Below are 27,463 nucleotides of genomic sequence, written 5' to 3'. Positions count from 1 at the left end.
CTGCAGAGCATGTACTCTGTGGTTTCAACAGCAAGTTCAATTTCTGGGAGAACTTGTGTGGTGCTGATTTTCTTTAGAAGGTTCAGTAAATCAGAGATGATATCTAAGGTTTCTTTCCTCTGCCACACCCACGGTCTGCAAGTATACTCATCTTTTTGACAAAATTATGCTCTTCACCTTAAAAATACCTAAGCAGAAACTTCTCTTCAGATCGTGTTTCTTGCATTTTTTTGTATATAACACAGTTTGAGGGTTTGTTTGGGATGCTTTTTTTGTAGCGTTTATTATCTTTGTTCACACTGTTCACAGGAAGGAGATGCACACAATATATAAACTAAATATACTTTTTATTAGCAAGGCTCTTAACAGGCAGTCTTGCATTCAGCAGCTTAGGTGACAAAAACAGTTTAAAGCAGATTGAATTACTCTATGTACTACTAAAACCATGGATAGGTGCTGTATCCCTGCATGAAAACATGCTTAATTTTCAGTTTAACTCACACCAGTTTCAGCTGACTTCCCATTTCCTACATCAGCTGGGAAAGCCACAGGTTTTTTTTGGGAAGACTGCCAAGATATTCTCATGGTTGAAGTGTGATTTCTATTTCTGTCCATTCATATCTATGAGTCTGTACATTTTTCTCCTACCCTTACTCCCCCATCTTCTCCCAGAATGGTGGGGGTTATGTGTGAGGGCTGGCCTCTCCTTTGTCATTGCACCTATATGCAGAAAGTGTGTTTGCAGTCAGCTTATGTTCCTCCATCCTCCCCATCTCCTTCCTCTGAAATGCCAAGTCCCCTTCCATTGCCTTTATTCCTGATGTGTGATAAGCTCTATTCCCTATGTTCATTCCTGATACAGTAGCTGAAGCCTCTACTGTAGACCCATGCCTAAACCCCTCCCCCCTCTTGCTCCAGTCCATGTTATACAAATGATTTCTCAGTCTATATTTTTCCTTTCTCTCCATCTCCCATAAAACTGGAGGGAGTCTTGCACCCTCTTCTCTTGCTCTTTTCCGTTTCTTGAATCAATCCTCAGTTACATTTGGCCACATCTGGTTGGAGTCACAAATTCACAAACTGGTTTTTGTTTGATTTCCAGATTCCAATTGTGTTCTGGTTGTTCTGGTATCTCCTTATAATTCAAGCCAAATGTGCCAAAAAATTAACCCTCTTCCTTACCACTATTCCTCATCTTCCTCTTTCAGTCTTTGATTGCCATCACCACATTCCAGTGAGATAGTTACAAAATGCTACACAATATCAGATATCTCTGACTAGCAACTCTTTCTACCACTTGGCTTTAGCACTCTGCCTGTACTGCTCTGCTGCAGATTTTACTACTGGAATCTTTGTTATTCATTGGTTTCAGCACCAGATCCATGCAAAACACGTTCCTCATTCTGAACACTGCAGCTCTCTGAATTCCTTTTCCTCCACAGTTTGATCTGTCATTTGACTTGAGTTCCCTACTTCTCAAAACCAAAATAACTGACTTCTAGGTGACACTATTTTAATTTTTTGCTTTCAGTCTATAATAAGTGTTCACACATTAAGATAAAGCAAGCCTAGCATGCAAACCTCAGGAATGTTTATCATCTAATCAAAACAGAGGTTTAGCTCACAAGTTGCTTACACAAAATGTTCTGTACTAGTTTACATTGCTTATCTGAAAAAAAGAAAGTTTTGACCCAAGCATACTCCAGCAAAAGATGAAACAGGCACTGCCACACACAAAGAAATTATATTTATACACAAAATCTCCAAGTCCAGGTGCATTGTGTGTGAACAAACACATAGGTAGATGAATATAGTCCTTTATCTTATTTCAAACTGGAATTCCAGCATACAACCAGCATACCAGGTCTAACAGAGAAATGGCCAAGGTCAAAGTATTGACTCAGTATATTGTGCCAGGGAGATGTAAGGTAGCAGGATCAGTTCTTGAACAACAATAGCTCACTGTTCACATAGAAGCTGGTCCTAGCATGCAAACTGATGAAAAATATTTGTATATCTAGTTAAAAAAACAACCTAAAAATGCCAGGATTCTATAGTATTTTGTGAATACATAGCAAACCTAATTGGTAATTTTCTTTCTGCTGGCATGTAAGTCTACAGAGGGTGTCTAGGGACATAAAGCTGCATTTTAGTTTACTGAAGCATCCACTGTAGGCTGGTACTTACACATTGCCAGTGATCTCAGAATAAAGAGATGGAGGAGGAAAGTGCAAATTAGAGTTACTTAGCCTCCAGAACAAGTTGTTTCCTGGTTTGATGACTACTGATTACCACTAGGTTTTAAGAGTTGGTTTATTATGCCCTGAACGTACAAAACTGCCAGTTAGAAAATGAGCTAACAGGCAGACAGGTATAATGGGAACTCAAGTTCAAGGTTTGCTTGAGCTGAATTGTTCTAGTGTCTACAATGACAAAACCATCTTTAAAACAGCTTAGCTTCTCTATAGCTACCAAGTAACACTAGAAATGCTTTTTTTCCCTGCCCATAATCCTTGTTCCTTACACCAAATTCATCCTTGACCACACAATTAATTCTCTGTGTAATTCAAGGTTCAAAAAATTAACTAAACTGAAACTCCCAGTGTACCATTTAGAATATAAAATACATTGTTTCAGGAAAAGAGTTGTTTATAATTCAACATCCTTACTTCAGATTTCTACCCCTAGTGTCACCAAAGCCTTTCTTTTTCTGTCAAAGGTGCTTCAATTTCCATTCTTTCTGCTAAGTAGAATCAAGTGTTACAGTTATTTCAAACAAAGCAAAACTTTTCTTTCAGGTTGGGCAAGGGGAAATGGGGGAAATATTTGTACAAAAAGCTCTCAAATCCATTGAGTGTTCCTGTCTTGCTCTCACCTTAAAATAAGAGTCCAAAAATGATGACAGAACATTGTTATTGTAAGGCTCCTAATGCATTATCTAAATTAAGGTATAACAGTATAAACCTTTTGGCATTTTTGATTCCATAACTTACTCAAAATTAAACCATTACTATATGGACGATAATAAAATTGAGTAGTCAGCTGCCTTTAAGGCATATGTGTGCTACCTCTTCTAGTTTAGAAATGTCTGGGAACACTGTACAGCCCAGATCCTGCTATTACATGAAGATACCTGCTTGCTTTCCAGAAGTAGAAATTATGGTAGCAGAGTAACAAAGCCTTATCTCTTGGCACACCATGTTGCTGATCCAGTCCTACAGCTTAGTCAGCAAAGACAATTTCTCGTACATGTTGCATTCAGTGTACTTAACAGCCAGTTACAAATACTCAGCAGTGTGTTGGATGAACAGCTCCTGTGCAGAGCTCTTGCCACAGACCCAGATCTCGACCCAAAAGGATGGGGACACCCCCGGCCTATTGACGCTGCGCGGAGGCACTTCAGCACCTGTACGTTTGCACTTCACACTGCACGCGTTCTTCACAGCTTTCCTCCCATCATTCCTCACTAGTCATCACTTGTCAGCAATGAACACTCACTACAAGTTTGCAAATTTTACTCCCTTTCATTCTCTTTCAAGAGCACTTGGTCTAAAAATGGCCTTTTCTTTCAACTGGGTGTGCAGGTCAGGCCTGTCTAGAAGTTGAGGTTTTAGTTTGGTTTCCTACAGCTTTGAGTAAATACTCTGGATTTCTAGCTCTAGCCTTCTTTTCAGTTCTTGAGCTGTGAGAGAAGCTACAGCCACCTCCTTCTACAAAATTAGTATTTTTCATTATGCAAAAATCATTCTATGAAATTATTAAAAAGAAGTTGCCTACACCCCCCAGGCCAGAAGTAAAATACAAGAATATTTCAACAATTCCCTAAGTGCTGAGGACTAGGGACCTGGAGCTGTGGGATACACTTTGGTGTCCCTTTCTCAGTGTATAACCACTGTTTCTGGGAGCCATACTCTTTTCATGCAGCCACTGGTAGACCCAGGCTGCTAGTCCAAAACAAAGCACTTTCCTGAGAGAGAGAAGAATCTGGTGTTGTTATCACCACTCTCTCTGGATTACTCGCAGAAAGGAGTCCTGCGTTAACTCACTTGGGTGAAACAGGCTTACTCCTTTGTGGAAAAAATTTTAAGCACAATTCAGTCAGAAGAGACACTGGAAAGAGGCAGATTGTTATGGAAATCTACTAGGAGAAATCTTAACTCCCAGTTCAGCATCTGGATACTACTTAAAATACTCTTAGCCATAATTTAACTAGGAGACACATTCACAGCATTAAGAACCAAATCCAAATGTAAAAGATGTTTTTCCACTAGCGTATTAGAAACTACACAGTATGGGTTAACACAACTTTACAAATTCTGTAAATCCAAATTAAATTACTTAGGCTAAAATTTATGTTCTTCCTGTCTGTATTTTAGTAATAGATCTTAAGTACTAAGTATCCTTTTAAAATCCATGATATTTAAAAGTTTACCCTTCTCAGTGAAAGAAGTGCTGAAAGAAGCAGTCTCCCTTCTGCAAATTATTATATTACACAGGAAATTCAAATGCTTGGTTTTTTTCTAATCTGAGAAACAACGTGTTTCCCCAAAAGACACTATTCAGTGCCAACATCTAATTCACAATAAATGCAGTGCTGTAGGGAAAACTATCTTAAGGCAAAGCCTGAAGTTTTCTATCACCTAGTTCCTCAAAATAAGTAAGAGGAGAGAAACAGAAATTTCTCTCAAAATCAGAAAGGCAAAAGTGAAAAAGTCCAGCTACAACTTTAAATCTAGCACTTCCTAGAAGACAAAAGATGATCTTTTAGCAAAGCTTTGGTTGAAAAAATATTTTTATACTGGCTTAATAAACATTACCACTGAAATGTCTCTGCCCAACTAGGGGGTCTTGCATGCAACTTTTTATCTCAAAAATACTGGCAAGATTGATAAAAAAAAAGCAGTTAAACCTCAAGGTGCTGTAAGATTGCAGTGAAAGATACTTGTGTAATAATAGGTCAAAGATCTCTGCTGCAAAATTGTTACTACAACACACACAGCTTGCGAGTAGCTGCAGCAGCTGAGGCTAGAAATGGAGCCATTTAAAGGTTTTTTTCCCTTTTTGCAAAATAACTGCTAAGTAGATCTTTGTTTTGCTGGCATTTTAAAAGTCTCCTGTGACAAATGAAAAAGCAGTAACATGCCATATGTTGTATTTGGACATTTATATTGATACAAAACTGCAGGAATTTGATCACAGTGCAGATGTATTCCCAATAACTTAACTGCAATAAAGTCCTATAAGGAAGTATTTAGCACTTTTAACAGTTAAAATTATTAGGTATCACAGGTTTAGAATTGGTTTCTATATACACAGTTTCTGCCAGAGAAGGTAAATTGTAGAATCTCAAATTAAAATATGAAGAAAACAAGCTTAGACTTTAGTGGAATTAAAATCAGTTCAATATCAGTATAAAAAAGTATCTTAACTGGTACTGACAATGTGTGGCTGAAGCCAACCATGTGGGCAATGCAGAAATTGATAGAAATGCTCCTTTGTTTGTGTTTATGCTATTAAGTGGCTCTAGACTAAAATTTATTATTAGTTGTATGTAGCATAATTTCATAAATTATTTTGGACTTCCACTGAAAATAGTAGTTTTAATCCTTGCATACTGTACCTTTTCAACTTCTATGTCCAAAGTCTGAGTAACTTACTCAGATGCATAAAGACCTGCAGTAGCCACAGAACCCTGTAATTGAGTAGGCACAGAAAACAGGCATTTATTGAATACAGCTGTCTACAACTTAGGAAAGTTAAGACAGCTGGGAAACCAGCAAGCACTAGCAGTTTCACAAAGCCTAACTTCCTTTTTAAAATCTGTTGAAGTTCTAATACGGAGATTTTTTAATCATGTGAACACAATACCTTAAATTAACATGACATTCTTTAACATAAAAAAAACCCAAACAGAAAAATAACATCTATTCCATCACATTGGACCTGAATTAAAACATTTGGGAAAAAACCAGTTAAAACCAATCACTTTTGTCTATTCAGAGTTCAGGGTGTTCACTTTCCTAAGTTAACCTCACTATGGTACGAAACCTATGAGTGTGTTTAGGTAAACTAACTACTGTAAAACCCAGCAAATGAAATCTAGGTCTTACATTATGAAGCAGAAAGATGAAACTTGGATTCAGAGGTAGGTACAAGTTAAGTCTTTGTCTTTCATAAGCTTTAAGATTTAAAGGAACTTTTGCATGTTTGTTTTGAGATTGGTTTATTTTTTAGCTGGCTGTAAGATACAAGCCTTTCTTAAGTTTCAAAAATTGCAGGCCAATATATTTCACTATCATGTGCTGCTCTAGAAAAAAAAGAGAACCAATTTTTGGTCAAATGGGAGATGAGAATATCTATCACCCACCCCACCTTCATCAGCCAAGTGATCCCATTCAGTCTTCCTGAGCTTGGAAGCAAAAACCCCTTAATTTTCTCATGTACTTAATTTTTCAGAAGTACACTAGATACTCATTATATTGACACTGTAATAAGAGCACTTATATGCGTACTTTATTGTTTATGTTAATGCGTATTCTCAGAAATGTACATATCACTGTAGGGGAACATCTCATGTTAGTCTTTGTGCACTCACCCAACTCTAGGCATAGTGTGAAGAAACATTAATGGATTGTGTCAAATCGTTATTAAAGATTAAATGGGAATGCTTATTCTTTTATTCCAATTACCAGGATAATTTAAAACCGTTAAGGAATACTTCTTGCTTACAGAAGTCCTTCTTACAGTAGAAACCACTTTGCTAAGTGCTCATTCCAAGTATTACTGTGGCAAATAAATAAAATCCTCGCTTCAAGCAGAAGGCTCCAAATTTGCTTTGGGACAAAGAATCATTTTGTACTAAACAAGCTTTCTGCTTTTAGAAGTTATTTAAATTTCATGGTAAGAGTATTTTTGTCACATTTGACACTAAAATGTAAAGCCACTCTGGTAGGCATTGCTTTTCACAGACGAAGTCTGCTCTTGTAGTTGAGCAAGAGATGACAGGCAGGCAGGCCAAGATAAGTTAGTCTCATTTTCTGTTTATCTGGAAGCAATTCCAGTTGAAATCAGTTGAAATAGCAGATCAATTTTTTGTATTTCTAAAGAATGAAATATTGTAGTATCAGCATCCTTTACCAAGCAATACAAGCGCAGGTTACTTGTACACAACAGAAATGTGACTGCTATCAACTTTTGCTGCCAGTGAGTTTTCTGTTAAGACTACATCTGTAATCCTGGATGTGAGAGTTTCTAATGTCTCATTTATGGTACCCCATCACCTCCTCCATCCTCACTTTCAATCAATTCATGTTTCTTCTTTTGTCTTATTGCCAAGCATCGTGCAATGCCCAGTGCACCTCCTTTTAAAAACCGTACAAAGTTGTCTCCCACCAGAGGCCCTAAAGCAAAGAGGTTGGCTTCTTTAGTGCATTCGTAAGTGTATGGATCAATCTCTATAGGATTCCCCTTGCATGTGATAGGCTGATTAGAGTGATGACCTATGCTATGTCCTTGGTCCTTTAAAAAGAAAAGATTTGGGTGAGAACCTATCAGAACTAAGGCTACAGAAAACTTCAAAATTTTCTTCAGTCCGGAGGCGCTCTGAAGAACACATTTCATTTCAGGCTTGAAGGAAAGTACATTGTGTTCAGGGAAACTAGTGTAAGCAGAATGTTGATTAGAGTCCACGGTATGAGACTGAGTACACATCATATGATAGACCTTATGGTATTCAGGGTAAAGCTTTTTAGGTAACTGTTTGAAAATTAGGCTTGTATCGGTAACTCTTCTACGAAACACATGGACTACTGGGATGTTGTTGTTATAGGCACATAGTACTGCATCAGCTGCTGTTAGTCCAGCACCCACAATCAACACAGGGTCTGCCCTCCCACGTAACTTTCCTTTGCTGATTGCAGCTCCGAAGTCAGACATGGAATGGAGGACAAAAGGAAAGTCTTCTCCTTCAACTTGCAGTCGGCCAGGAGAATCAAAGGTGCCAGTTGCAAGAGCCACATTCTCAGCAAAGAGGCAGAAGGGCACATGAGAACCATCTGTTGCTCGCTGATAACCTCTGACTTCCCAGTTTCTCTTAATAAGTGATTTCTGTCCATCTTCCATTTCCAAATGCTGTGTTGAAATATCTTCATTTTGTTGACTGCTACCTTCATCATCCTTTTCTCGGTAAAGCCTGGACACTGATGTTATATAAACATTGTCTCTGAAATTCTTTTGGAGGCCCATGACTTTAACATAGTTTTTATAATAACAAGCTATTTCCTCTGGCATTACTCGATCACTCTTTATATTTCTGAAACAAAATTAAATGGTTCCAGTTAATAAATAGACCTTATTGGTAATTTGAATATCAGATATGAAATATCACATGACAGATCAAATTTAAGAGGACTGAATCTGTTCAGTGTAACCGACACTGAGTTCATCATCTTTAAAGGCATTTATTTTTTCTCTTGTTTTCTGATACACAAGACAAGCTAACTTTTAAAATACAGGTTTAAGTCTTTATACAATGTAAAGTGCTATGGTGTTTGACAAATTAGGTGTAACAAAGCTCTGGAGTATCACGTCAGCTCCATATGGAAGTATTTTACAAAGTTTAACATCACAGCTATCAGCAGTACAATACTGGCTAAACTTGTACTCAGTGAGAATACACTTACTTACAATCTAATTAATTAAATGTCATAGTTAAGTGCTAATTTTGAAACTCCAGGTTCAATGTTACTGGAACCAAGTATTCATTATACTTTACAAAAGACCTCTCCCTTGGGTACAGTTAAGTTCACTAAGTATCAAATGAAGTAGTTCTATGTCACATGAGTGAGCAAAGCAAACATGACACAGAGTGTTAGTGCAACTATGTAAATAGGATTGTGAGGTTCAAGTGTTCAACAAAAAATATTTTTGCACTGCAACCCTGCTATTACATCTGTGCTTTTCTCGTGATTATTGCAGTCTCATAAGAAAAAATAGCTGACAGTGTAATTATTTGGAACAGTTGCATGAATTTTGCTGCTTCTTTAGAAGTAAGCTCTAGGAAGAAGGCAAAATAAACAGTACTGAACATCAGGATTGCCACTAAATTACACTTAAAATCATATCTACAAGTAATCAGGCTATTCATTTTCTTAGATTAACAAGATAATAGCATATGTACTTTTAAATGCTCAGGTTACGGCTCTGAAAATCCTCATGAGATATTTATTGGAAGAGGATAATGTGACTGTGACACCTCTTACAAGGAAACTTAGGAAACTGTTCTACATGACTAGAAGTTTACATTATCATCAATCCTTTTAAAGAAGGTTGTTTAATTGTAGTACAACAGGTCAGCATTTCTGGTTTTAGCATTGTTGAAAACTATAATATATAGCTTCAGATAATAAGCAGCTTATGGGATTTCAGTTAATAAGGAGGCAAGATTGCTGGGGTTATCTAAGAAAAGGATTAAAGAACAAAGCTACAGTTTCTTCACTTCAAGGGTTGTCCTGAAATGAGTAACAGTCCGCCCTTAAAGACATATGCTCAAGTAACTCTACTTCTTCTTTTCCCATACATGGTACAAAACCAACTTCCTTTAATTTTGCTAGAGCAAAGTCAAAAAAATTAAAATTTTAGAAAAAGCTCATGTAGAGTGTTCCTAGATTCATCTGCTGACACAGACCTTTATGAACTGAAGTAAAAACAGTGAGCTTGCACAAAAGTAACTTTTCTTCTCAAGTTTTTCAAGAAACTTACTGCTACAAACTAACACTGAAATACTGAATTATTCTCTTAAAATTCATAGATTTAAGATGCTGCAGCTTTGCCTGTAAAAGCAAATACTGAACTACATAACTTCCTGAATTACAAGAAAGCTGGGGTGTGCAGCAACTTCAGCTGCATCTGTGTTGAAAGAGGAATTTACAATACTTCGGTTGATTTGAAATTCCTTCCTCCATCTTCCCTCACCTCTAATCAGAACTGCTTTCAGTAAGTGACTCTTTGTCAAATGCTACTGGAACACACCGTTTCCTGTACGTTTGCTTTTGGTGCACTCACGAGCAATTATTCTTCCTGACCATTGCCCAGTTTTTTCCAGTGCCATCAGGCAATTTAATAAACAAAACAAGAAGCCCTTCTGTGAACAGTGAAGTTTAAATATTTTCCAGTTATCTGGATTTTTATAGCAACTAGGATTCCCAAACAGATTATGCAGTATCTTTACCTGCGTTTGCTAGCTGCCCACTCCTTAAAGCTGAGGCCAGGCAATTCCATCCAGTCTCCAAAACTGATGGTTAGCATAGAGCCTTCCATGGACTATGGAGAAAACATGAAGATGCATGACCAGACACATTTCAAATTTATATAAAAACCAGTGAAGGTCTTCTTATTGTACTCACTTAGAGCAACAAAATACCAGAACACAACATAAGACCAGGACATTACATGAAGAACTGATGAACCATTTTTGTGTTACATGTAGATAATAAGCAACTATATGATCAAATAAAGAAGAAGGTGACGAGAGAGCATGTGCAAGTGAAACTAAAAGCAAGTTATTTAAAATACAAAAGAGGAAGAAAAACATGTGAAAGTGACATAAAAAGACATCGAGATTTAAGATTTTGTACAAAAGCACCTGGAAACAGTGCAGACAAAAAAAAAGTTATAGAAAATACTCTTCATAATAGTTCATTAAATTTAAACGAACAAAAAACCTGGTAATATAAGACAGCAGTCATGGTCACAAACACCCAAATAGAGGGCAATTTCTTCCTTCCTTTCTCATATCCCCCACTTACCTGGGCTTTGGCAAGTGAGCAGTTGAAACTGCAACTGGCATTACTATCTAAAAGCCCTAGGTAGTAAGAAAAATCCCAAAACACAGAGTTATCAATTTACCCTAGGAGTGAGATGAAATTTTTACTCACATGCCAAGCCCCCCCAGGTGGTCCTTTTCCAAGCACTATGTGGGGAATATAATTATGCTGTTCTAACTTCCAGTGCAGAACAGGTGGGTAGTCATAGCCAAAGTCAGCATCAGGGTGAAGCAACGTATCGAAAAGCACTGCAACTGGGTTTGAGGAGCGTCCTTCAAGGCCTTCTGACAGGTACTCCAGATCCTGAAGGATGACAAATTTTGAAAAATGTTCATGCAGCATCATGCTATTCTGATGTACAGAAGTTGAATTGCAACAGAAAACAAAATTAATTCAAATTGCACTTTAGGTAAAGGTACTTAATGTAGAGATTCAATCACAACACTTTTCAGAAATAACTGCTATGATTCAGTTCTGTGTAACTCTGAATAATACACCTCACTCATTTAAAAATTACATGTTAATAACAGCAGTTCTGGGGCAAGTCACTATTTAAAATTCATTGTAGAACAAGAAGTATGTAGACAAATAGAGATCAGAGCAACTTAGTAACACCTGTATTTATAGAAAGAACATTGCTTTTAACAAGGGACTGCTAATATTTCTAGGAGCCCCATTTTGATAAAGCCAAATTGGAATCTAAAAACATTAAGCTTTAAACATCAAGTAGAAAAGGCTCTTTTGACAGCTTTTAGCTAGTTCCAACACTAACTGTATTGTATTTTGAAATAATGGAGATATTATAAGCATTATTTTTAAAAATTAAAACTAGGATTATTTTACACAGCAGTTAATGTTGAGCAAAATTTCTAGAACTTTATAAAATGTTCGCATTTCAGCATCTATTAACCAGTCTTGTTCTAAAAATTGCAATAATTGAAAAAATTATGCAATAGCAAATATTTGAAGAGAAAATAGAGAGTTGAAGAAAGAATTGGACATAAGACCAATTTTTGCTGACAAAGACAGTACAGCTTAGCTTCCTAATTAGGCAAAATATCAGGGGGTCAGGGGAGGATGAAATACATGAAACATCTGTAGCCAAAACTTAGTCAGCTTACTTTCCTGCAAAAGAAAAAGACCTTGAGACCTAGGGTAAACATTACATGCAAATAGCACAGCACTGAAACAAAAGCACCCTCCAAAATCCAAAGCCAAACAAACCCCTACTCACCCCCTACAAACATAAATCCATGTTTGTATTTCAAATAAATTACTCACAAAGGCAATACAGTGATAGCATTGTCAGTAATCCATCAGGAGTACTGTGCAGTGAGTGGAAAACAGTGTTAACATGGCAAACAAATGGACAAATGGAAAGAAAAATGCTGGAGAAGATTTAACCAATCAAATCAGACAGAAAACTTGGATGCATAGAAGGATAACAACTACAGCACAAGAGCGACTGTCAATACAACACAAACACTGAAGGATGCATACTGTTCCAAAAAGAAAAATGGGTTGTGTTGATAGAGGATATATGTTCCCCACATAACTAAAAATCAAATCTTAGTAAAAACTGTAGTATTTGCGAATATTTTAACTTGAACTATGTGTACTTTTAAGTATGTTAGTAGCATGTGTTCCTTGGTGATAGTGCCCAAACATCCAGGAAGTCCTGCAACTGGAAGTCCTGCATCAGCCACTGACCAAGTCATGCTTTAGACACTCCTGGCAGGTAGTAAGAACACAACAAAGAGTAGACTGTAAAACAGAAGAACACTACAAACTAAAAGCCTTCAAGAACCACAAAGAACACTACACAACCCAGGTTTGGATCCAATGGTCATGAGTTGATTCTATTTAAATTAACAGAGTAACAAAATAACTTATTAATGCATTAATGCTCGCAGTAGGAAAAGACCTAGACAAGATGGCAACCAAAGCTTACTTGATCAACAATGGAAAGATGTCGAGCTTCTTCTAATTTTGTATGTAGAATGGGGTTTGGGTGTATAGCTTCAGGAGACAAATATGGCCTGTATCCAGAGAGCAGGTAAGAAAGGCAAATTCCTGAAGGTCCATTTCCTATTAAAGAAAAAAAATTACTGCTTTAGTAAAAATGTTTATAATCTACAGTTTGTTAATCACTAAATATACAGTGACAAAATAGTACTGAAGTAGTATAATGCCAGTCTGTTTTGACTCAAAGCAACTTATAAACTTTGCAGTAAAATAGAGCTTTTTATAGGGCCATCCTCCAAATAAACAAAGCAAAATTTTTTTCAGGTAAAAAGAAACATATCTGTGACTTTTACACCAGGAAACTAAATGCATATAAAGAAATTCCCTAATTTAGTATGTCAAATTCACTATTCTTGTGTAAAAATGTCCTGACAGATAATGGTCTGCCTGTCAGTCATGGTGATATCTGAATATTACTGCATTCCCATAGGCACTGTACAACACAGAGCAGAAAGACAATCTGGAATACATGATCTTCAGGTCTGTCCATAAAATAAAAGGACGAAAGAGACAAGCAGAAAGCTTAAGGCTGAAAGTTAGATGAAAAGTTACAGGCACAGCAAAACAGCAACATAGAAGCTAAGTGAACACAGACCTCCTGTAGGTAAGTGGTAAAGTACAAGAAACTCATGTAAGACCACATTCATTGTTCAGCAAGAGTATCAAGTCCAACACTTTTATCGGTTTTGTAGCATTTTCAATTTGTATATGGGAATTGCTGCAATTTTAATAGACATTTTTAAAATGTTATTAAAGGTATGAGATAGATGAGACCAAACCATTACCGTAAGGTAAACATTTCTATTTATTTGACTAGTATTAAACAAAGTAGGGGACCATATTTATCACATGCAAATACAGAAGTAACATTCATGTCGCATAGTCAGATATCAAAAACTAAATCAGAAAAGTATGTGCTAGGATACAGAATTTAAATATGTGGCTATGTATTGTTATTTCTATGGCTCCTCTTCCTCATAAACTGAATGAAAAGCACAGTGTTCTCCTAATGAGGCACTTGTGAGTACTTTGTCTTTTTTTGCACACATGGTATTTAGCACACACCCTATGCAAATTCTGGGCTCAAGTTACAAATTTATTCATACTTTTATATAGCAGAGTGTTTGTTCTTACTTCTAACCATTTCAGCTCTTGATGTCAGGAGTTCACAGACCATTTACTTTTCCCCATCGCCTTTGCACACACTGTTTTCATCACGCGTTAACAATCCCACTTCTCCAATGCCTGTCTCTTCTCCCTTTTCCAGTTCCTCAGTCCCTAAATCCCCCATTACTTCGCTGAGATCCTGTTCATTCCCAGTCTCCTCATACATTGGATCTCTTTTTCCTCTTTCAGCAGGCTATACTCACCTGGTCCTCAGTGGCAGGGTATCTCATACTTTATTACAATGCTGTGCACATAGACTGGTCACAACCATAGACTACAAGAAAATCATCTAAAGAATCTAAAGACAGTGAAAAAGTTCTTCCTTACTCTCACACTGTTCTGCCCTCCCACAAACTGATCAACACAAGATAGCTGGATATGCTACAGTCCAGGAATTTAAAGCTTAAAGATGCAAGCTCCTCCTGTCACCCATTTGCCATGAAATGGATGTGAGAGACCTGTACCAATACAGAGAAACTAGCCACATCAAAATCAAATGAAATTATGAAAACACTTTAATTATACCAATAGCTCACAGGCATTCCCACGGCTGAGTAAATTCTTAACTGTTTTTAGAATTTTAACTTGAACACAGTAAAGAATTTTCTATCTTTTTACAAGTGCACAGCTAGCTTTTTTTTCCTGCTGGAGTATAAACAAAGTTAGTCCACAATAGGAAGGGGAAAATGTGTGCCTTGGCCAAGGATGCCATGCTAAAGTTCATTCCTACTGGATAAGCCGTAAAGAACTTAATGGGTAACAAATGTTGCCCAAACAAAGGCTGGCAAGGGCCAAGGAGATTACTGAGGATGGGATTACGTTAAGGTGAATTACTGTCACTGAGCTCCCTGAACTTTTCTGGGACCATCCAGAGAGCTGATCCAAACCCAGTTCCGATTCTTTAAGCAGACTAAGTCCAAGGGAAAGGAATTCCCTTGAGGATATGCTGTCAAGAACACACAAGACGAAGATTCAGCTGCAAGGTTTGCAATTAGACTTGCTATAATTTTCTCAGAAATTCTTGGGAAAAAGAGAAAAAAATCGTTTTGAAATGAGAAATTAATACCTGAGAGGTTTGTTCTTTATTTACACACAGTACCTCCAATAACAGCTCTGACTGCAATTAAGAGATATTACTATTATACAAACTTTAGTTGTACAATCAATATAATTGAAAACCCCATGGCCCTGTTCATTTAAGAAGCAGTTAGAAGTTTGAATATCAGCAAAATCTTCTTCTGATCAACAGCAAACTATAGTACAACCACCTTTACACTACGTGTCTAAATTTAAAGCAAATATTCAACTTCAAGTATCATAACAACCTTGTCGTTTGGATGAGAAGTGACAACACTGTCTACACAGTAATGATCAAAACTAGTGCAGAAGATAAAAATGTTTAGCACAGAACACGCTCTAAACTTAAGAGTTTCAGCATGAAATTGTTCAACCCCAATGGAATGTATCCGTTTCTTCCCAACACAGGTACTGCACAGAAGTTATTAAACAAGTAGAAAACAGTGTTTATATATGGGGGAGGATGACAATTATTTTCATACTCTTCTACTACATTATCAAATCATTTTAGATCCCTTCAAAGGCTCTTCAGTGATAGTAGGCTGCCAGTGGAGAAGATCAGCTTGCAAGGTGTCTCAAATATATCCGTGAAAAAGCATTTGGACGATGGAGAGAGAAGTGGTCAAGGCAGCTGCGTTTGGTGTCAGCACCTAGAAAGGCTCTCTAGACAAAATAAGTATTGAGCACAGGTATTTGCATAATGCATATTTGCAAAACTAAACATTGGAAACTGAGTCATTAACTCAGTTTATGAGTCATTAACTCATATGGCAAAGCTATACTAAGGCTGACAAAATGCTAGAAAACTGTTCTCTTCAACTGTGATGCAGAAATCATCAAATGATTCACGTCTGTCACATACACGTAAGTCTGTTACATGAGCACTATTTTAAACTATCATAAAGAGAGGTTTGTGAACAGGCCCTGTACAAACACCAGTCTTTCAAAGTTGTGGAGACTTACTGCGAACACAATTATATTGCAACATCAATCTCCAAAATCTCTGCTTGTTTGCAGGTACTTGCTCTAGTCCCAACAGCTTTGGACTAGATTATTGAAAACCTTCTTTACTTCAGATCTTTTCTTTATCCCCTCATGAAGTCATGGTGATAATGAGCTGGTGACCAGCTGTTGTTGAAAAACCTTGGCCCAATACACATCATGCTGGCACTCTAAATTAAGTTGTGTACCGATGGAGCCTCCTCCCTCTGTTATCCTGTCATTCAGCAACATTTTACAGATACAAGCCTTTAAGTGTTCAGTCAAGACTAGAGTTTATTGTTTTAAACTAGCTGAATTGACTTGGATTCATTTTGGAAAAGATGGGAGAATATTTAGACATTAATGATGGATGCAACAGAGAAAAAGGCAATTAATGAGAGGTTAGCACCTAACCAACATACAGTACACACACTTTACATTATGCTTTTCAGTCTCCCCACAGATGACCCCACAGATTTCTACCAGTGTACCATCGATAACCTCCACGCATCCTGAAATAGACATATCACATTAATCGAACCCCATGTCATCAACACTAGAATCAATACAGTTCTTCCGTTAATACTCCCGTATCTGCTGCCAAATATTGCAGCTCATTTTCTCAAAGCATAATTTGAATTCAAATATACTCCAACCAGTCCCTTAGTATAATTTCATGCTACTGTTGTTAATTATAACAACTGTATTACTCTAATAAACATCTTCATTTTAAGGATCCTAAGCATTAGATACTTAATAATAAATTATTTCATGCAGCAGGTCTATAAAGGCAATGACAGTGACAGTGAATCTTTAAAAAAGTGAAAAAACTCACCTATTATTACTACAGGCAGAGTAAGAAGGGAGTCCCCAGGCAGAACAGTTTCTTCAATTAAAGGCATTCTTTTAATCTTCCTCCCAAGGCTGTCACCAAAGTACTGAACAAAGGAATTCAAAAGCTGTCCTTCAGTTTCAGTGCCGCTGTAAGTTCTAATTAAGAAGGACAGATGGGAGAAAACTAAAATGAAACAGTGAACTGTTGTCAGAACAGTCTCTTCAAAAATCGCTTTTGATGTTTTACTTCAAGAGTTAGAAACTGGCAAAATCAAGACCAAAACAAATACGTTTTATCCAATCTACACAATTTTACTCTTCAGCACAGCTTTTCTAACAGAAGATTTTTAAAAGTCCACTTTCTCCTAGCAAGTCTACAGAAGGATAACAAAAAGGCACAGATGGCTCTGCAGAAATGCAGATTTCTAATCTCAGTTTATACAAAGCCAAAGTATAACCAAAGCATTATTTTGATCCCACACACAGTAGATCTCATTCCTCATTATCCTTATCAAATGAGGAGATACACACTGCCTAGCCAATTAACAACATTAAGGCCAGAAAAATCCTGAAGGAGCAGCTAAGGTACAACAGCAGCATTTATATCCCTTCCTGCTGGCTGAGCTGCACACAAGACTTCACCTCAACAAATTCCCATTCAGACAGAAGTGAGGCCAGCTAAAGTCGGCAGTGGTGTGAGGATGGATCCTTGTGAAGTGATCCCTTTAAGCCCTAGACATAACCCATCCTACCACTGTTAAAAGTTTTTACAGAAGGAACTGCCATGCAGTCAGATCAGCTCCTGCACAGCAGACTGCTTTCATGATGAGCCATTTTTCTAGATTTCTCAGTTCTTTGTCTGCAAAGTCTACTTAAGTTTCTCTTGTAACTCTTCACCATCTAGATGTGCTTCTAGAATACAAAGACTTGCTTTATAATGTTTTCTGTTTAATTATTTAGGAGCCCTTTCTGAAGCCTTTCCAGGTCATTGAAGAAGCACACACTATCAGTCGAGCTAGAAAGACAGAGTCAAATTAAGAATAGTCTGTTACTGCAGATATTTTGTCAAGTCTTTTGTAAAGTCAGGACAACCAATTTTTAATTAAAAATACCCCTACCAACAGTTCTAAAAATGTTTCTCTTTACAAATATAGTTAATTATTAACAATAAATAAAAGTACTCTTATATATTTCCTAAGAATTTGCATATCTTAAAGCTATTCTAGTGTTTCAGCAATTATTTTCTACACAGGACCAAAACCGTAAGACACTGATACAATTCCCAGGGCCTTCAAGAAGCCACGTACACTATGTACTGCCTCAACTCCCACAGCACCCAAGATTCTCTTTCAAAAGCCTTTCCTCAATGGGGAAGTCTGAAGTAAACCGGAGACAGAGCTGGGCAGTAACAACAGCATTAGGAAACTCTGTAACACATCTCTCTGATGGCATTGTTAAAAAAGGTGGGGAGCAATTCTGAGGCTGTATTTATTTTGGAAAGTACTTGATACCACTATTCCCTGCAGTACAACAACAATAACAAAATTACACGCTTACTGTTTGATTACTGCTGCCCATTAACTCTTGCAGACACCTAATATACAAACAGCATGAGTTAGATGAAGAGTCAGAGAGGGGATATCTAATTATCGTCCTAATTTTTTCACCTCTGCTTTTAGAAAGGAACAGGTAGACTGTTTTATTTTCCAGCCTTTGCTCAAACTTGACTAAGGCAATACTACCTTATGTTTTGCAAAAGACAGTCTTAAAGGCAGCATGCATGCTTTAGTGTGGTTTTATTACACTTGCTGGGCTTGGTGGTACATAAAACTGAAAGAAACATTTCAAAACTTCTTTTAACGGCTATATGCACAATGCTGTAGGCTACAAAAGGATCTTTTAACAATAAAAACGTTGCTTCTGTGTAGCTTAGTGTATCACAAACTACCAAACCGGTGATTTTGCCCAGGAACATCTGCACACAATGTGCAGTTTCTTGTTCTTTGCACAGGAACATCCACACACAAAGTGCAGTGCATATGCAGGACTGTTGTCAGGAGCATGCTCTTCCTTTGCAAGAACATCATACCAGCACCCAGCAAGATCTGAAGTTAGGGGCCACCATCTTCATAACCCCTGAACAACACTGAAAGCCACCAATTACTAGAAGTTTTTATCTTGATAAAACTCACGGTAGACAGCTTCACAGTGGTGGGGATTTGGCACAATTACTTACGGCTCTAGTCCTGCAGACGTGCAAGTGGGCACAAGATGAGTCAGTTACAACACTAGTGCTTAATCTATCTTATACTGGTCACACCAAATAAGCTGGAGAACTACATTCTGTCAATAGCCCAGATTCTAAACATGTGCCGACGTGTGCATCCACGGCTTTGCTTTTTTTTAATGTAAAAAACCCATTAAGAGAAAAAACACAATGTACATGTAACATTTTTCTCCCATTTGAAAAAGCTAATAATAATAATTTGATAATAACTAATACCTAATTTGCTGCAGGTTATTAAAACAAACGGTACCTTTTCCAGGTAGCAGTTTTGAAAGATTCTAGAATACATTACGTACTTTAAGAAGAAAAAAAAAAAAAATAAAGAAACGGACTGTGGTGGGCGGTTAACAGAAAACTCGTTATATAAAAGGAATCTGAATTTGGTCTCAAGCTGACACTTCGAGAAGCGAATTTAACACTGCCAGACTGCTGGATTTTCTCCAGGTAAGCGGGCAGAGCGGTGCCCCTTGGGGCCGGCATCCCGGGCGGTGCAGCGCTGCGAACCCCGGAGCAACACCGAGCATCAGCGGGCGCGGGCTGCCCCCGGCTCGGCTGCGCCTCGGCGCTGCCCAAGGTCATGACGCGCCCGCCCGGGCCCCGCCACTGCCATCCCTTCCCCGGCGGAGCCGTGCGGGGCCGGGTAAGCGCCGCGCTCGCCGCCGCAGCCCCGCGGAGGCCGCAGCCCCGCCGGTGTCCCCGTCCTGCCCGCACCGCCCCCGCCCGCCGCCCCGCGGCCCGGCTCCCGCGCCGCCCCGCCGCTCCCCGCTGCCGCCTCACCTGAAGTGACCGGCCAGGGAGCAGCGGCAGCACCACACGGGCATGGGGAGTGCCGGCGGGGCCCAGCGATGAGGCTGCGGGGGGACACCGCACGCCGGCTCCCGCTCCTCCTCCTGCCGCCACAGTGGGGCCCGCGCCGCGCGGTCCCTCCTCCCCGCTCACATGCGGCACCGGGTCACACGCGGGAGGAGGAGCCGCCGCCACACCGGGAGGGAGGAGGGACGAGCGGGATGAGCTGAGAGGAGGAGATGGAGAGAAGCGAAGAGGAGCGGAGAGTGCGCCTTCCTCCTGCCGGCGCTGCCGCGGCCCCGCGGGCCCGCTCCCGCAGGAGGATGCGGGATGCGCCGCCTCCCCCGGGCAGCCCCGGCCTGGCACCGGCGCAGGGTGAGAGGGAGGGCGGTGCAGCGGCACGAGGCAGCTCCGCGGCCCCGTGAGGGGCTGCCGTCCCCGAGGAGACTCACACCAGGCTGCGGAGCTGTCGCGGGAGGCTCCCGGCCTGCAGCGTCCTGCTCTGCCCCATCGGGTTTCTCGTGAGATGCACATGAAGAAATTAACAGAAATCAAACAATTAAAAAAATTTTTGACGCACCTTTTGACTAACAGCCACCTATTCCGGAACAACGCTTCATATATGATTAGTTAGTTGCTTTGAGTTGTGTCTTATCATAAATATTTTGCAGGGCTGCTTATTTGGAGAGAAGGCATTCCTTCCCTAGTCACACCCGGGTCAGTGACTGTGGGTGGCAGAACCTCAGGAGGTCACCCAGTCCAACCCCGTGCCCGGGCAGGGCCACCCTGAGCCAGCTGCCCAAAAGCATGGCCAGGTGAGTTTTGAGTATCTTCAAGGATGGAGAATTCGTGACCTCCCTGAGCAACCTGCTCAGGTATTTTTAAAATTCTCACAATGAAAACATGTTTCCTTATGTTTGGTGGATTTTCTTGTCTTTTCTGTTTGTGTACATGGACTCAGCCTTTCCCAGGGAACCACTGAGTTCCCTCCCATCTTCTGACGAAGTCTTCTTCATCCCCTCCCGTCAGGTATTTATGGATTAAGGATCCCTCCAGCCCTTCTGTTCCACAGGCTGAACAGTCCCAGCTTTCTCAGCATCTGCTCATAGACAGTGTGCTATCTGAGACACCCATGTCTTACAGTGCTTTTCTCTCTCAAAGCCTACCAAACAATGAGTGAATGCCAATAAATTTATGACTGTTTATTAAACAGTTATAGCCTTTCCCACAGAGTTAAGCTTGACAATTAGAAATGTCTTTTCTGTGAATCTGTTCTATAAATCCACAACACCAAGAGCTCACAAAGCTGAGGAGTTACGGTCTGAGGTGGCTGTTGGTAGCTGACAGTCCAGTTCACCTCAAGGTTGTTCATTCAACAGACTGTCATGTCTGTAGTCAGAGAATAATTACTATTTAATAGATCTGGTCTGGTTCCAGTACAAAGGATGACTTTGTTAGACATGTGCTCTGTAAAAGCTTAAGGCAAAAGAACACAGGAGCTGAGCTGTACCACTGAGGAAATACAGAATATTGATATAAAATCTGTATTTTGAAAGGATGAAACATGTTCAGTTAAACACATTGTTCTTCAAGTGAAGCACCAGGTCCAATATGTCTTTAGACCAGAATTAACCACATGAAGCTGCATTTAGCTTGCCCTGTCCTCAAAAATACTGCCTTTAGTCCAGGAAACTATGTGAATGATTTTTATGTTGATCAGATAACTCATACTATTTGAATATTCATACTGTTTTATTAAAGTTATGTTCTGCTTTTCAATGAGTTGCAGAAAGCTACAACAGAAAATATTAATTTTTTTTCACATAATAGTTTGCTCATAGGACAACCTCCTCCCATATACAAAACTCCCAAGTCTGCAGGACCTCACATTTCAAGGAAACTAGCTATAACCAAGCGAAAGTTTTTGGGGTTTCACCAGCTACTTGGTGGCATCATCAGATGACATTGACTTAAAAATCAACGTATTAAGGACATATTTGGCTTTAAGTACCGCCCTTATTTCCTTCCATAAATAAACCTGGCTATCTAGAATATGACACAGAACCTCAGCTATACTGGTACTATTACTAGTTTGTGTTCTTATCTTCATGTACATACAATTGAGGAGAAAAGCAAACACACCTGTGTCCACTTCTAAGATTGGGACATGTCTTTCCCCAGCATGCTTTCACATTTAAAATTAAAAGATTATATTGGACCTTATGTTTGTGATATAAAAAGGTAGTTTGGAAAAAGTACTTTAGAAGTACTTAAGTAGTTCTCTGGAAATGATGTTGTGCATAGATGTCCTGATTTACAATTAGTTATATGTTTCTTCCAGAAGTACAATTTTCTGTTCCCTTTAAATTCTACATGTTAACCTGGATTTTTCAAATGTCTTCGTTTTTTGGTTGGGATTTATTTCAAATCCGTGTCTCAGAATAAAATGTATTTTCTTTAGATGTACCTTTGTATTAGTTGCTTGTCACTAAAGTTGGAACACATGGGAAGAGACTAAAAAACACCAAGCCACAGCAAACATTTCCTCACATTTTAAAGGGATGTATTTTTCCTGTTGAGTTCATTTTTGTAAAGAGATTCAGGCAGTTATTGGCTGTTAGCTTTATTCCAAATCTTTACATTTTAAATCATGCTAGCCAATTAGCTGATTTAAATCTCCTGTCTTTTGCTAACACTCACTATACTAATTTAGGTAATAAAATGGTGCATTTGTTCAAGAATTATCTTTTTTCAAAATCAATTTAATTTGAAAATATTTCTTCCCTGTCGCGATAGAGGGGAAACCCAGACGCTCAATATGAGTGATCAGCAGGAATACGATTTATTGATTGTACCAGAACTCCTTATATACTAACAATAATAGGCTTTATGCATATTTGTAACAGCGCATTCTAAGTGGTTCACGTCGACTAAGCTGATTCTAAACCCCTCCTTAGACCCCCTTTCGTGGTCAGCAGTTCTGCCTTTTTCCCTGGCCTTCTAACCACAGATGTCCATTGTTTTGCTGCCAAAACCTAACCTTGCTGGCTCTGCAAATAAACCCATAGTTCAGCAGTAAGGCTCAATGGTGGTTCAGTTACTGAGCAAGAAACATGTAATATTCTGTAACTTCAGTTGTTACACAGGATGTGTGGTGCATTGTCTTATGAGACCTTGCTCAGCTAGCTGCAAGGGCCTATGTGCCCGTTCTCACGTAGCCAGCTTCTCAGATCAGTAAGCTGCAAAGAATCTGTATATCCTGAATCTATACGTCCCTTTTCACGTAACCAATCTCTCACACTTCCCCACATGTTCAGGAAGTTATTATCTCAACCAATGATGTTGGAAAATGCATTAAACAGCTTTTTGTTAAGCACAAGGGTATTTTAAACAAAATTTGTAGCTTCTCCCAATCAACTGACTGGTAGCTGAATATGTTTAATACTGACATAATGCTGCAGAATTCTCAAAAATCCTGTGTGAGGTGGAGCATCAGAAGAGGAGAGTGTTGCCTCAAACCATGACACACAGCATGGAAAAAAAGGGCTTCATCCTCTTCTGTAGAAGTGGCATGGTCAGTGAGTAGCTGGAGAATGACACCAACTGTGTGCTGAGCACAACCTGCTCGTTGTAATACAGCATGGGAAACAAGGAAAGTGACTGCAACATTCTGGTAAGATTCCCAGGCCCCCACCCACTGCAATATGAGATTAAAGCGCAAACTAAGTAGAAAATAGACCTGCAAGGCTTCAAATGTCACTACAGGAATATGATCAACTCTGTCTGAATGAATAATGCAGTATCTCAGTTCTGGAGCTTACCCAGGACAGATGTCTCATCAAGAGTGAACTTGTTCCCTGTAACATTAAATGACTCCAAAAGATGTGTGAACTGCAAGGCCCAGCAAGTGACAGTGTAATGTAACATTTTCTGAGATGAGCAAATAGAAAGTTTGCCACAAGCCTGTGGCACTCAGCCCAAAGCACAAGGTACTGAAGAAAGGCCAGGAGAGATTAGGAAGGCTTGAGTTTATTTGCTCTCAATACTGTTAAGCAAGACAGCAGCTAGGAAGCCTAGCTGCAGAACAAGTTTCTGCCTGGCCAAGGCAAAATTGTAATTGTTTTCAAATTGTAAAAGTGGGGGAACCTCAGTCAAGAAGTTCTGTTGCAGTTGTAACATATCCTGCCAGAAAGTCAAGATGCTTGTCAAGAGGGACCAAGAAAAGATACTTATAAAACAAGCTTAAAGGAGCAGGTCTGTAAGGTTCCTGGGATCTTTTTATCATCTGTGAATAAAATTGTTTTCAGTGGTTCTCTTCAGATGTTACAAAGTGCTAATGAAATAATACTTGCTTGAGAATAAAGATGCAACAATTTCTGTGTCAAAGAATTATCTTAACAGTATAGAAGTTTTGACAGGAGGGTTTTATGGGCCTTTTGCACCCCAGGGAGCAATTTGCCTGAACATACCAAAAGGTGTCTATTAGTAGTAGTATTCTGTGATTAAAGAAGAGACAAAGAATTCTGCCATTGGTTTAACTTGGTCTGGAAGCTAAAACACCACATAACCACTTACTCACTGCCCCCAGTGGAATGGGGGAGAGAATCAGCAAAAAGGTAGAACTCATAGGTTCAGATAAGTCCGCTTTCATAGGACAGATAAGGAAAGGAAAATAATAATAACTATAAAAACACATACAAAAGTGATGCACAATGCAGCGGTTCACCATCTGCTCTCCAGTGCCAAGCCAGTTCCCGAGCAGTGGCCTAATGTCTTATTCTGTAAATAATCCCATCTAAGATCACTGCAATATTGATGCTAGCAATTAATAATTCTACTTTATATCACATGTAACTATCAAGGAACACATTAATTTCTAGGGAAGCCATTCTTCAATTTTTAATCAGGAAAGACTTCCTATTACCTCAGATTTTTTCTCTATATATTTATAAAAAGAACTTTTTTAGAAGAATAGAATTTTCCCCTCCTGATTTCTGCCAGATATGTCTTTGTGCTTGTTATTTTGCTAATGTACAGCTCCTCGAGATAAATTATTATATAGGCTACGTCTAGCCCTCTATCCCCCAGAAATCTGCAAAATGTCTCACTAATCAAACATAATCATATTTCTGATTATGCAAAAACTTAATCAGAAGTAACTCCTTAACTATAAATTAATGTAAAATCCAGATTTTTGTAAGTCTGATTTATAATTTCTTCAATAGGTGGGCCTATCTCTATTGTGTTGCTTTGATTTCTTTTAAATGTAGCACTGTGATAGTAACAGCATTTTTATATGAATGTGAGAATGTACAGCTTGTTCCTGACAGTGTCCAGTGCATGAGTCGTGCTGCCTTCTCACTGAGTAGAGGAGTGAGATTTCACAGGAGATGTTGGAAGAAGGCTAACATAGTTCTAGAAGTGTCAAAATTGCAATTGGATTCATGTTAATTTCATGTTTCTCAGTTCTTCTGTTTTGAAACACACATGGTTCCCAGCCACTGCTGAAGCTGCCTGTTATGAAAGTCAGGTTGCATCTCTTAGGGATAGTGCCAAATCCATGGGGAAGCTTCGTGTACTTGCATAGGTGTTTGAAAAAGGTGAGAAGATTGTGTGCCGAGCAAACTGGTCAAGGCTGGCATATACAAAGGCCCAAGGGTTTTGAAGAATAATATAAAGAATGATAACAATAGTTTTCAAAACAAGGACAAAACACCAGGGGTTGAAAGACCTGAAATTATTCAGTTGCTGTAGGTTGAAGTTCATTGCACTCCAACCTACTGAGGGGTTTTTGTTGTGACTTCTGCATGACTCCCTTTTTTAATCTATTCAAAATCCAGCTGTCATAAACATCCTATTGCTTTTGCTACTTCATACATTTCTTTAAATCACACTTGGGTTGTATTGCCCAAGGGGGGAGTGAAGGAGATTATGGGAGAGAGGATATCAAGTAGTGAAAGATGGAGCATTAAAAAATAGCTCTTAAAGATATTTAATTAAAAAGGAAAAGAAAGGCTTTCATTACTGAACTGGATGATGTGATTACTTGTTGGGTCTTAGAATAACAGCTGTTTTTTCTTTCCTGTTTTTCCTAGTATCTGCCACATCTATTTGTAGTGTTTTATTTCTAATTGCATTCTTAAGAGAGCAGTGTGTGCTTGGCTGGGCACTTCTGTCCTGGAGCCTTGTTTCTAATTAGGGCTTTCAACTTAGGGCAGTAAACCAAATTCAGTAAGTGAGAATGAACGAAAATCCCACAAAATAGGAGATTATGAAAATATTTTGGTGAAAATTACAGTTACTGCTGATACGAAATTTCACTAAGCCTTATGTAGCGGTCAATCTCACTTTTAGTGTAGCTAAGACTGTCAGTACTTTTTTGATTCTGCTGCAAGATGATCAAAATACTAGTGTCTGCTTTTATTCTAATACTCTCATTTTCTAAAGTTGACCAATAATAATTAAAAGTGACAAGTGTTGGAATTTTTTTCCTCTATTGCCAGCGATTTGAAGTTTTGTCACAGAATGGGAGATGCAGTTGCTGAAAATCAAGGGAAGTCACTTCTCACAGTATCCAACATCTACCACATGCTTATTTCAAATGTTCTGCCTTCCCTTCCATTGGGTACAAAAGGAAACAAAAGAACAGCCATACAAAATTTTTCTCTCTTTAAATTCTAGATTTCTGTATTCTAGGTGCCCAATACCATTTACAGCTTGGTTATAGCTGCACCTCCATAGCAACAACACTTCCACCGCACTTTGCAGTTCATATGAACATGCCTCATTGTTTTAAGTCACACTATTTTAATTGTCACATCTCTTAACTGCTTCCTGTCTGTAAAAGGCATAAGACTGCACGGACCCTGGAATTTAAAGAATGAAATAAGGTGTGACCAGTCTGTAACGAGGTAAGTGGGTGGAAAGCAGAGACTGCAGGTTACAGGAAAGGGAACCAAAAGCATGTTCACATCATCCATGTGCCTCTGTGTGTGCTTTAACTACACATAGGTGTCCTGAAAAATAACAAAATCCAGTCCAAAAAGCAAACCATCCCATTAACAAGTATTGGAGAAAGCTCTAGAAACAACAGGATTTTCTGCTCTGTACCAAATATATTATCAAGCCTCTTATAAACCTGCCTACCATAACTTTTCTCACTCTTTTGTGACCCAGTCTTTTGTTTTGCGTTCTGTCTTGTTTTTACAGACCACAGGAATGGTGTTCAGCTTGCATTTGGTTTTACATTTGCTTGAGGATAGAATGGCATTTTTCTTGGCGAAAGTTTTGGAAGCATTTGCCAGTAATAACTGTACTCATAGCTTGTTTGTTTTTCTAAAGAAAGTATGTATTGTACTAGATGTGCATTTTTAAGGACCAATTTGAGGCACATAAATAAATAGGTACTTACTATATGTTTTCCTGAGAGTAAATGGATTATTCCACAATCTTTTCCTTTAAGTCTCTCTCTCTCTCTGATTTC

General features: G+C 38.8%; 1 protein-coding gene and 1 long non-coding RNA gene across 2 annotated transcripts; one reads left to right on the top strand and one right to left on the bottom strand.

The window, feature by feature from the left end:
* Positions 1-330: 330 nt before the first annotated feature.
* On the bottom strand, positions 331-20,103 carry OSGIN2 (oxidative stress induced growth inhibitor family member 2). The gene is made up of 6 exons (XM_039548286.1): positions 19,972-20,103; positions 16,909-17,063; positions 12,775-12,911; positions 10,935-11,126; positions 10,229-10,320; positions 331-8,311 (listed from the first exon to the last, which is right to left on the bottom strand). The coding sequence occupies exons 1-6, from the start codon at positions 20,013-20,015 to the stop codon at positions 7,264-7,266; spliced, it is 1,668 nt and encodes a 555-aa protein (XP_039404220.1). The 5' UTR covers positions 20,016-20,103; the 3' UTR covers positions 331-7,263.
* On the top strand, positions 19,569-22,414 carry LOC104692766. The gene is made up of 3 exons (XR_005601383.1): positions 19,569-19,638; positions 20,652-20,795; positions 20,942-22,414. It is a non-coding gene; the product is annotated as an uncharacterized LOC104692766 (long non-coding RNA).
* The last annotated feature ends 5,049 nt before the right edge of the window (positions 22,415-27,463 follow it).

The sequence above is a fragment of the Corvus cornix genome, chromosome 2 (assembly GCF_000738735.6).
Source record: "Corvus cornix cornix isolate S_Up_H32 chromosome 2, ASM73873v5, whole genome shotgun sequence".
Taxonomy (NCBI): Eukaryota; Metazoa; Chordata; class Aves; order Passeriformes; family Corvidae; genus Corvus; species Corvus cornix.
Note: the sequence above shows the minus strand (reverse complement) of the source record. Positions and strands in the feature narration are given on the sequence as shown.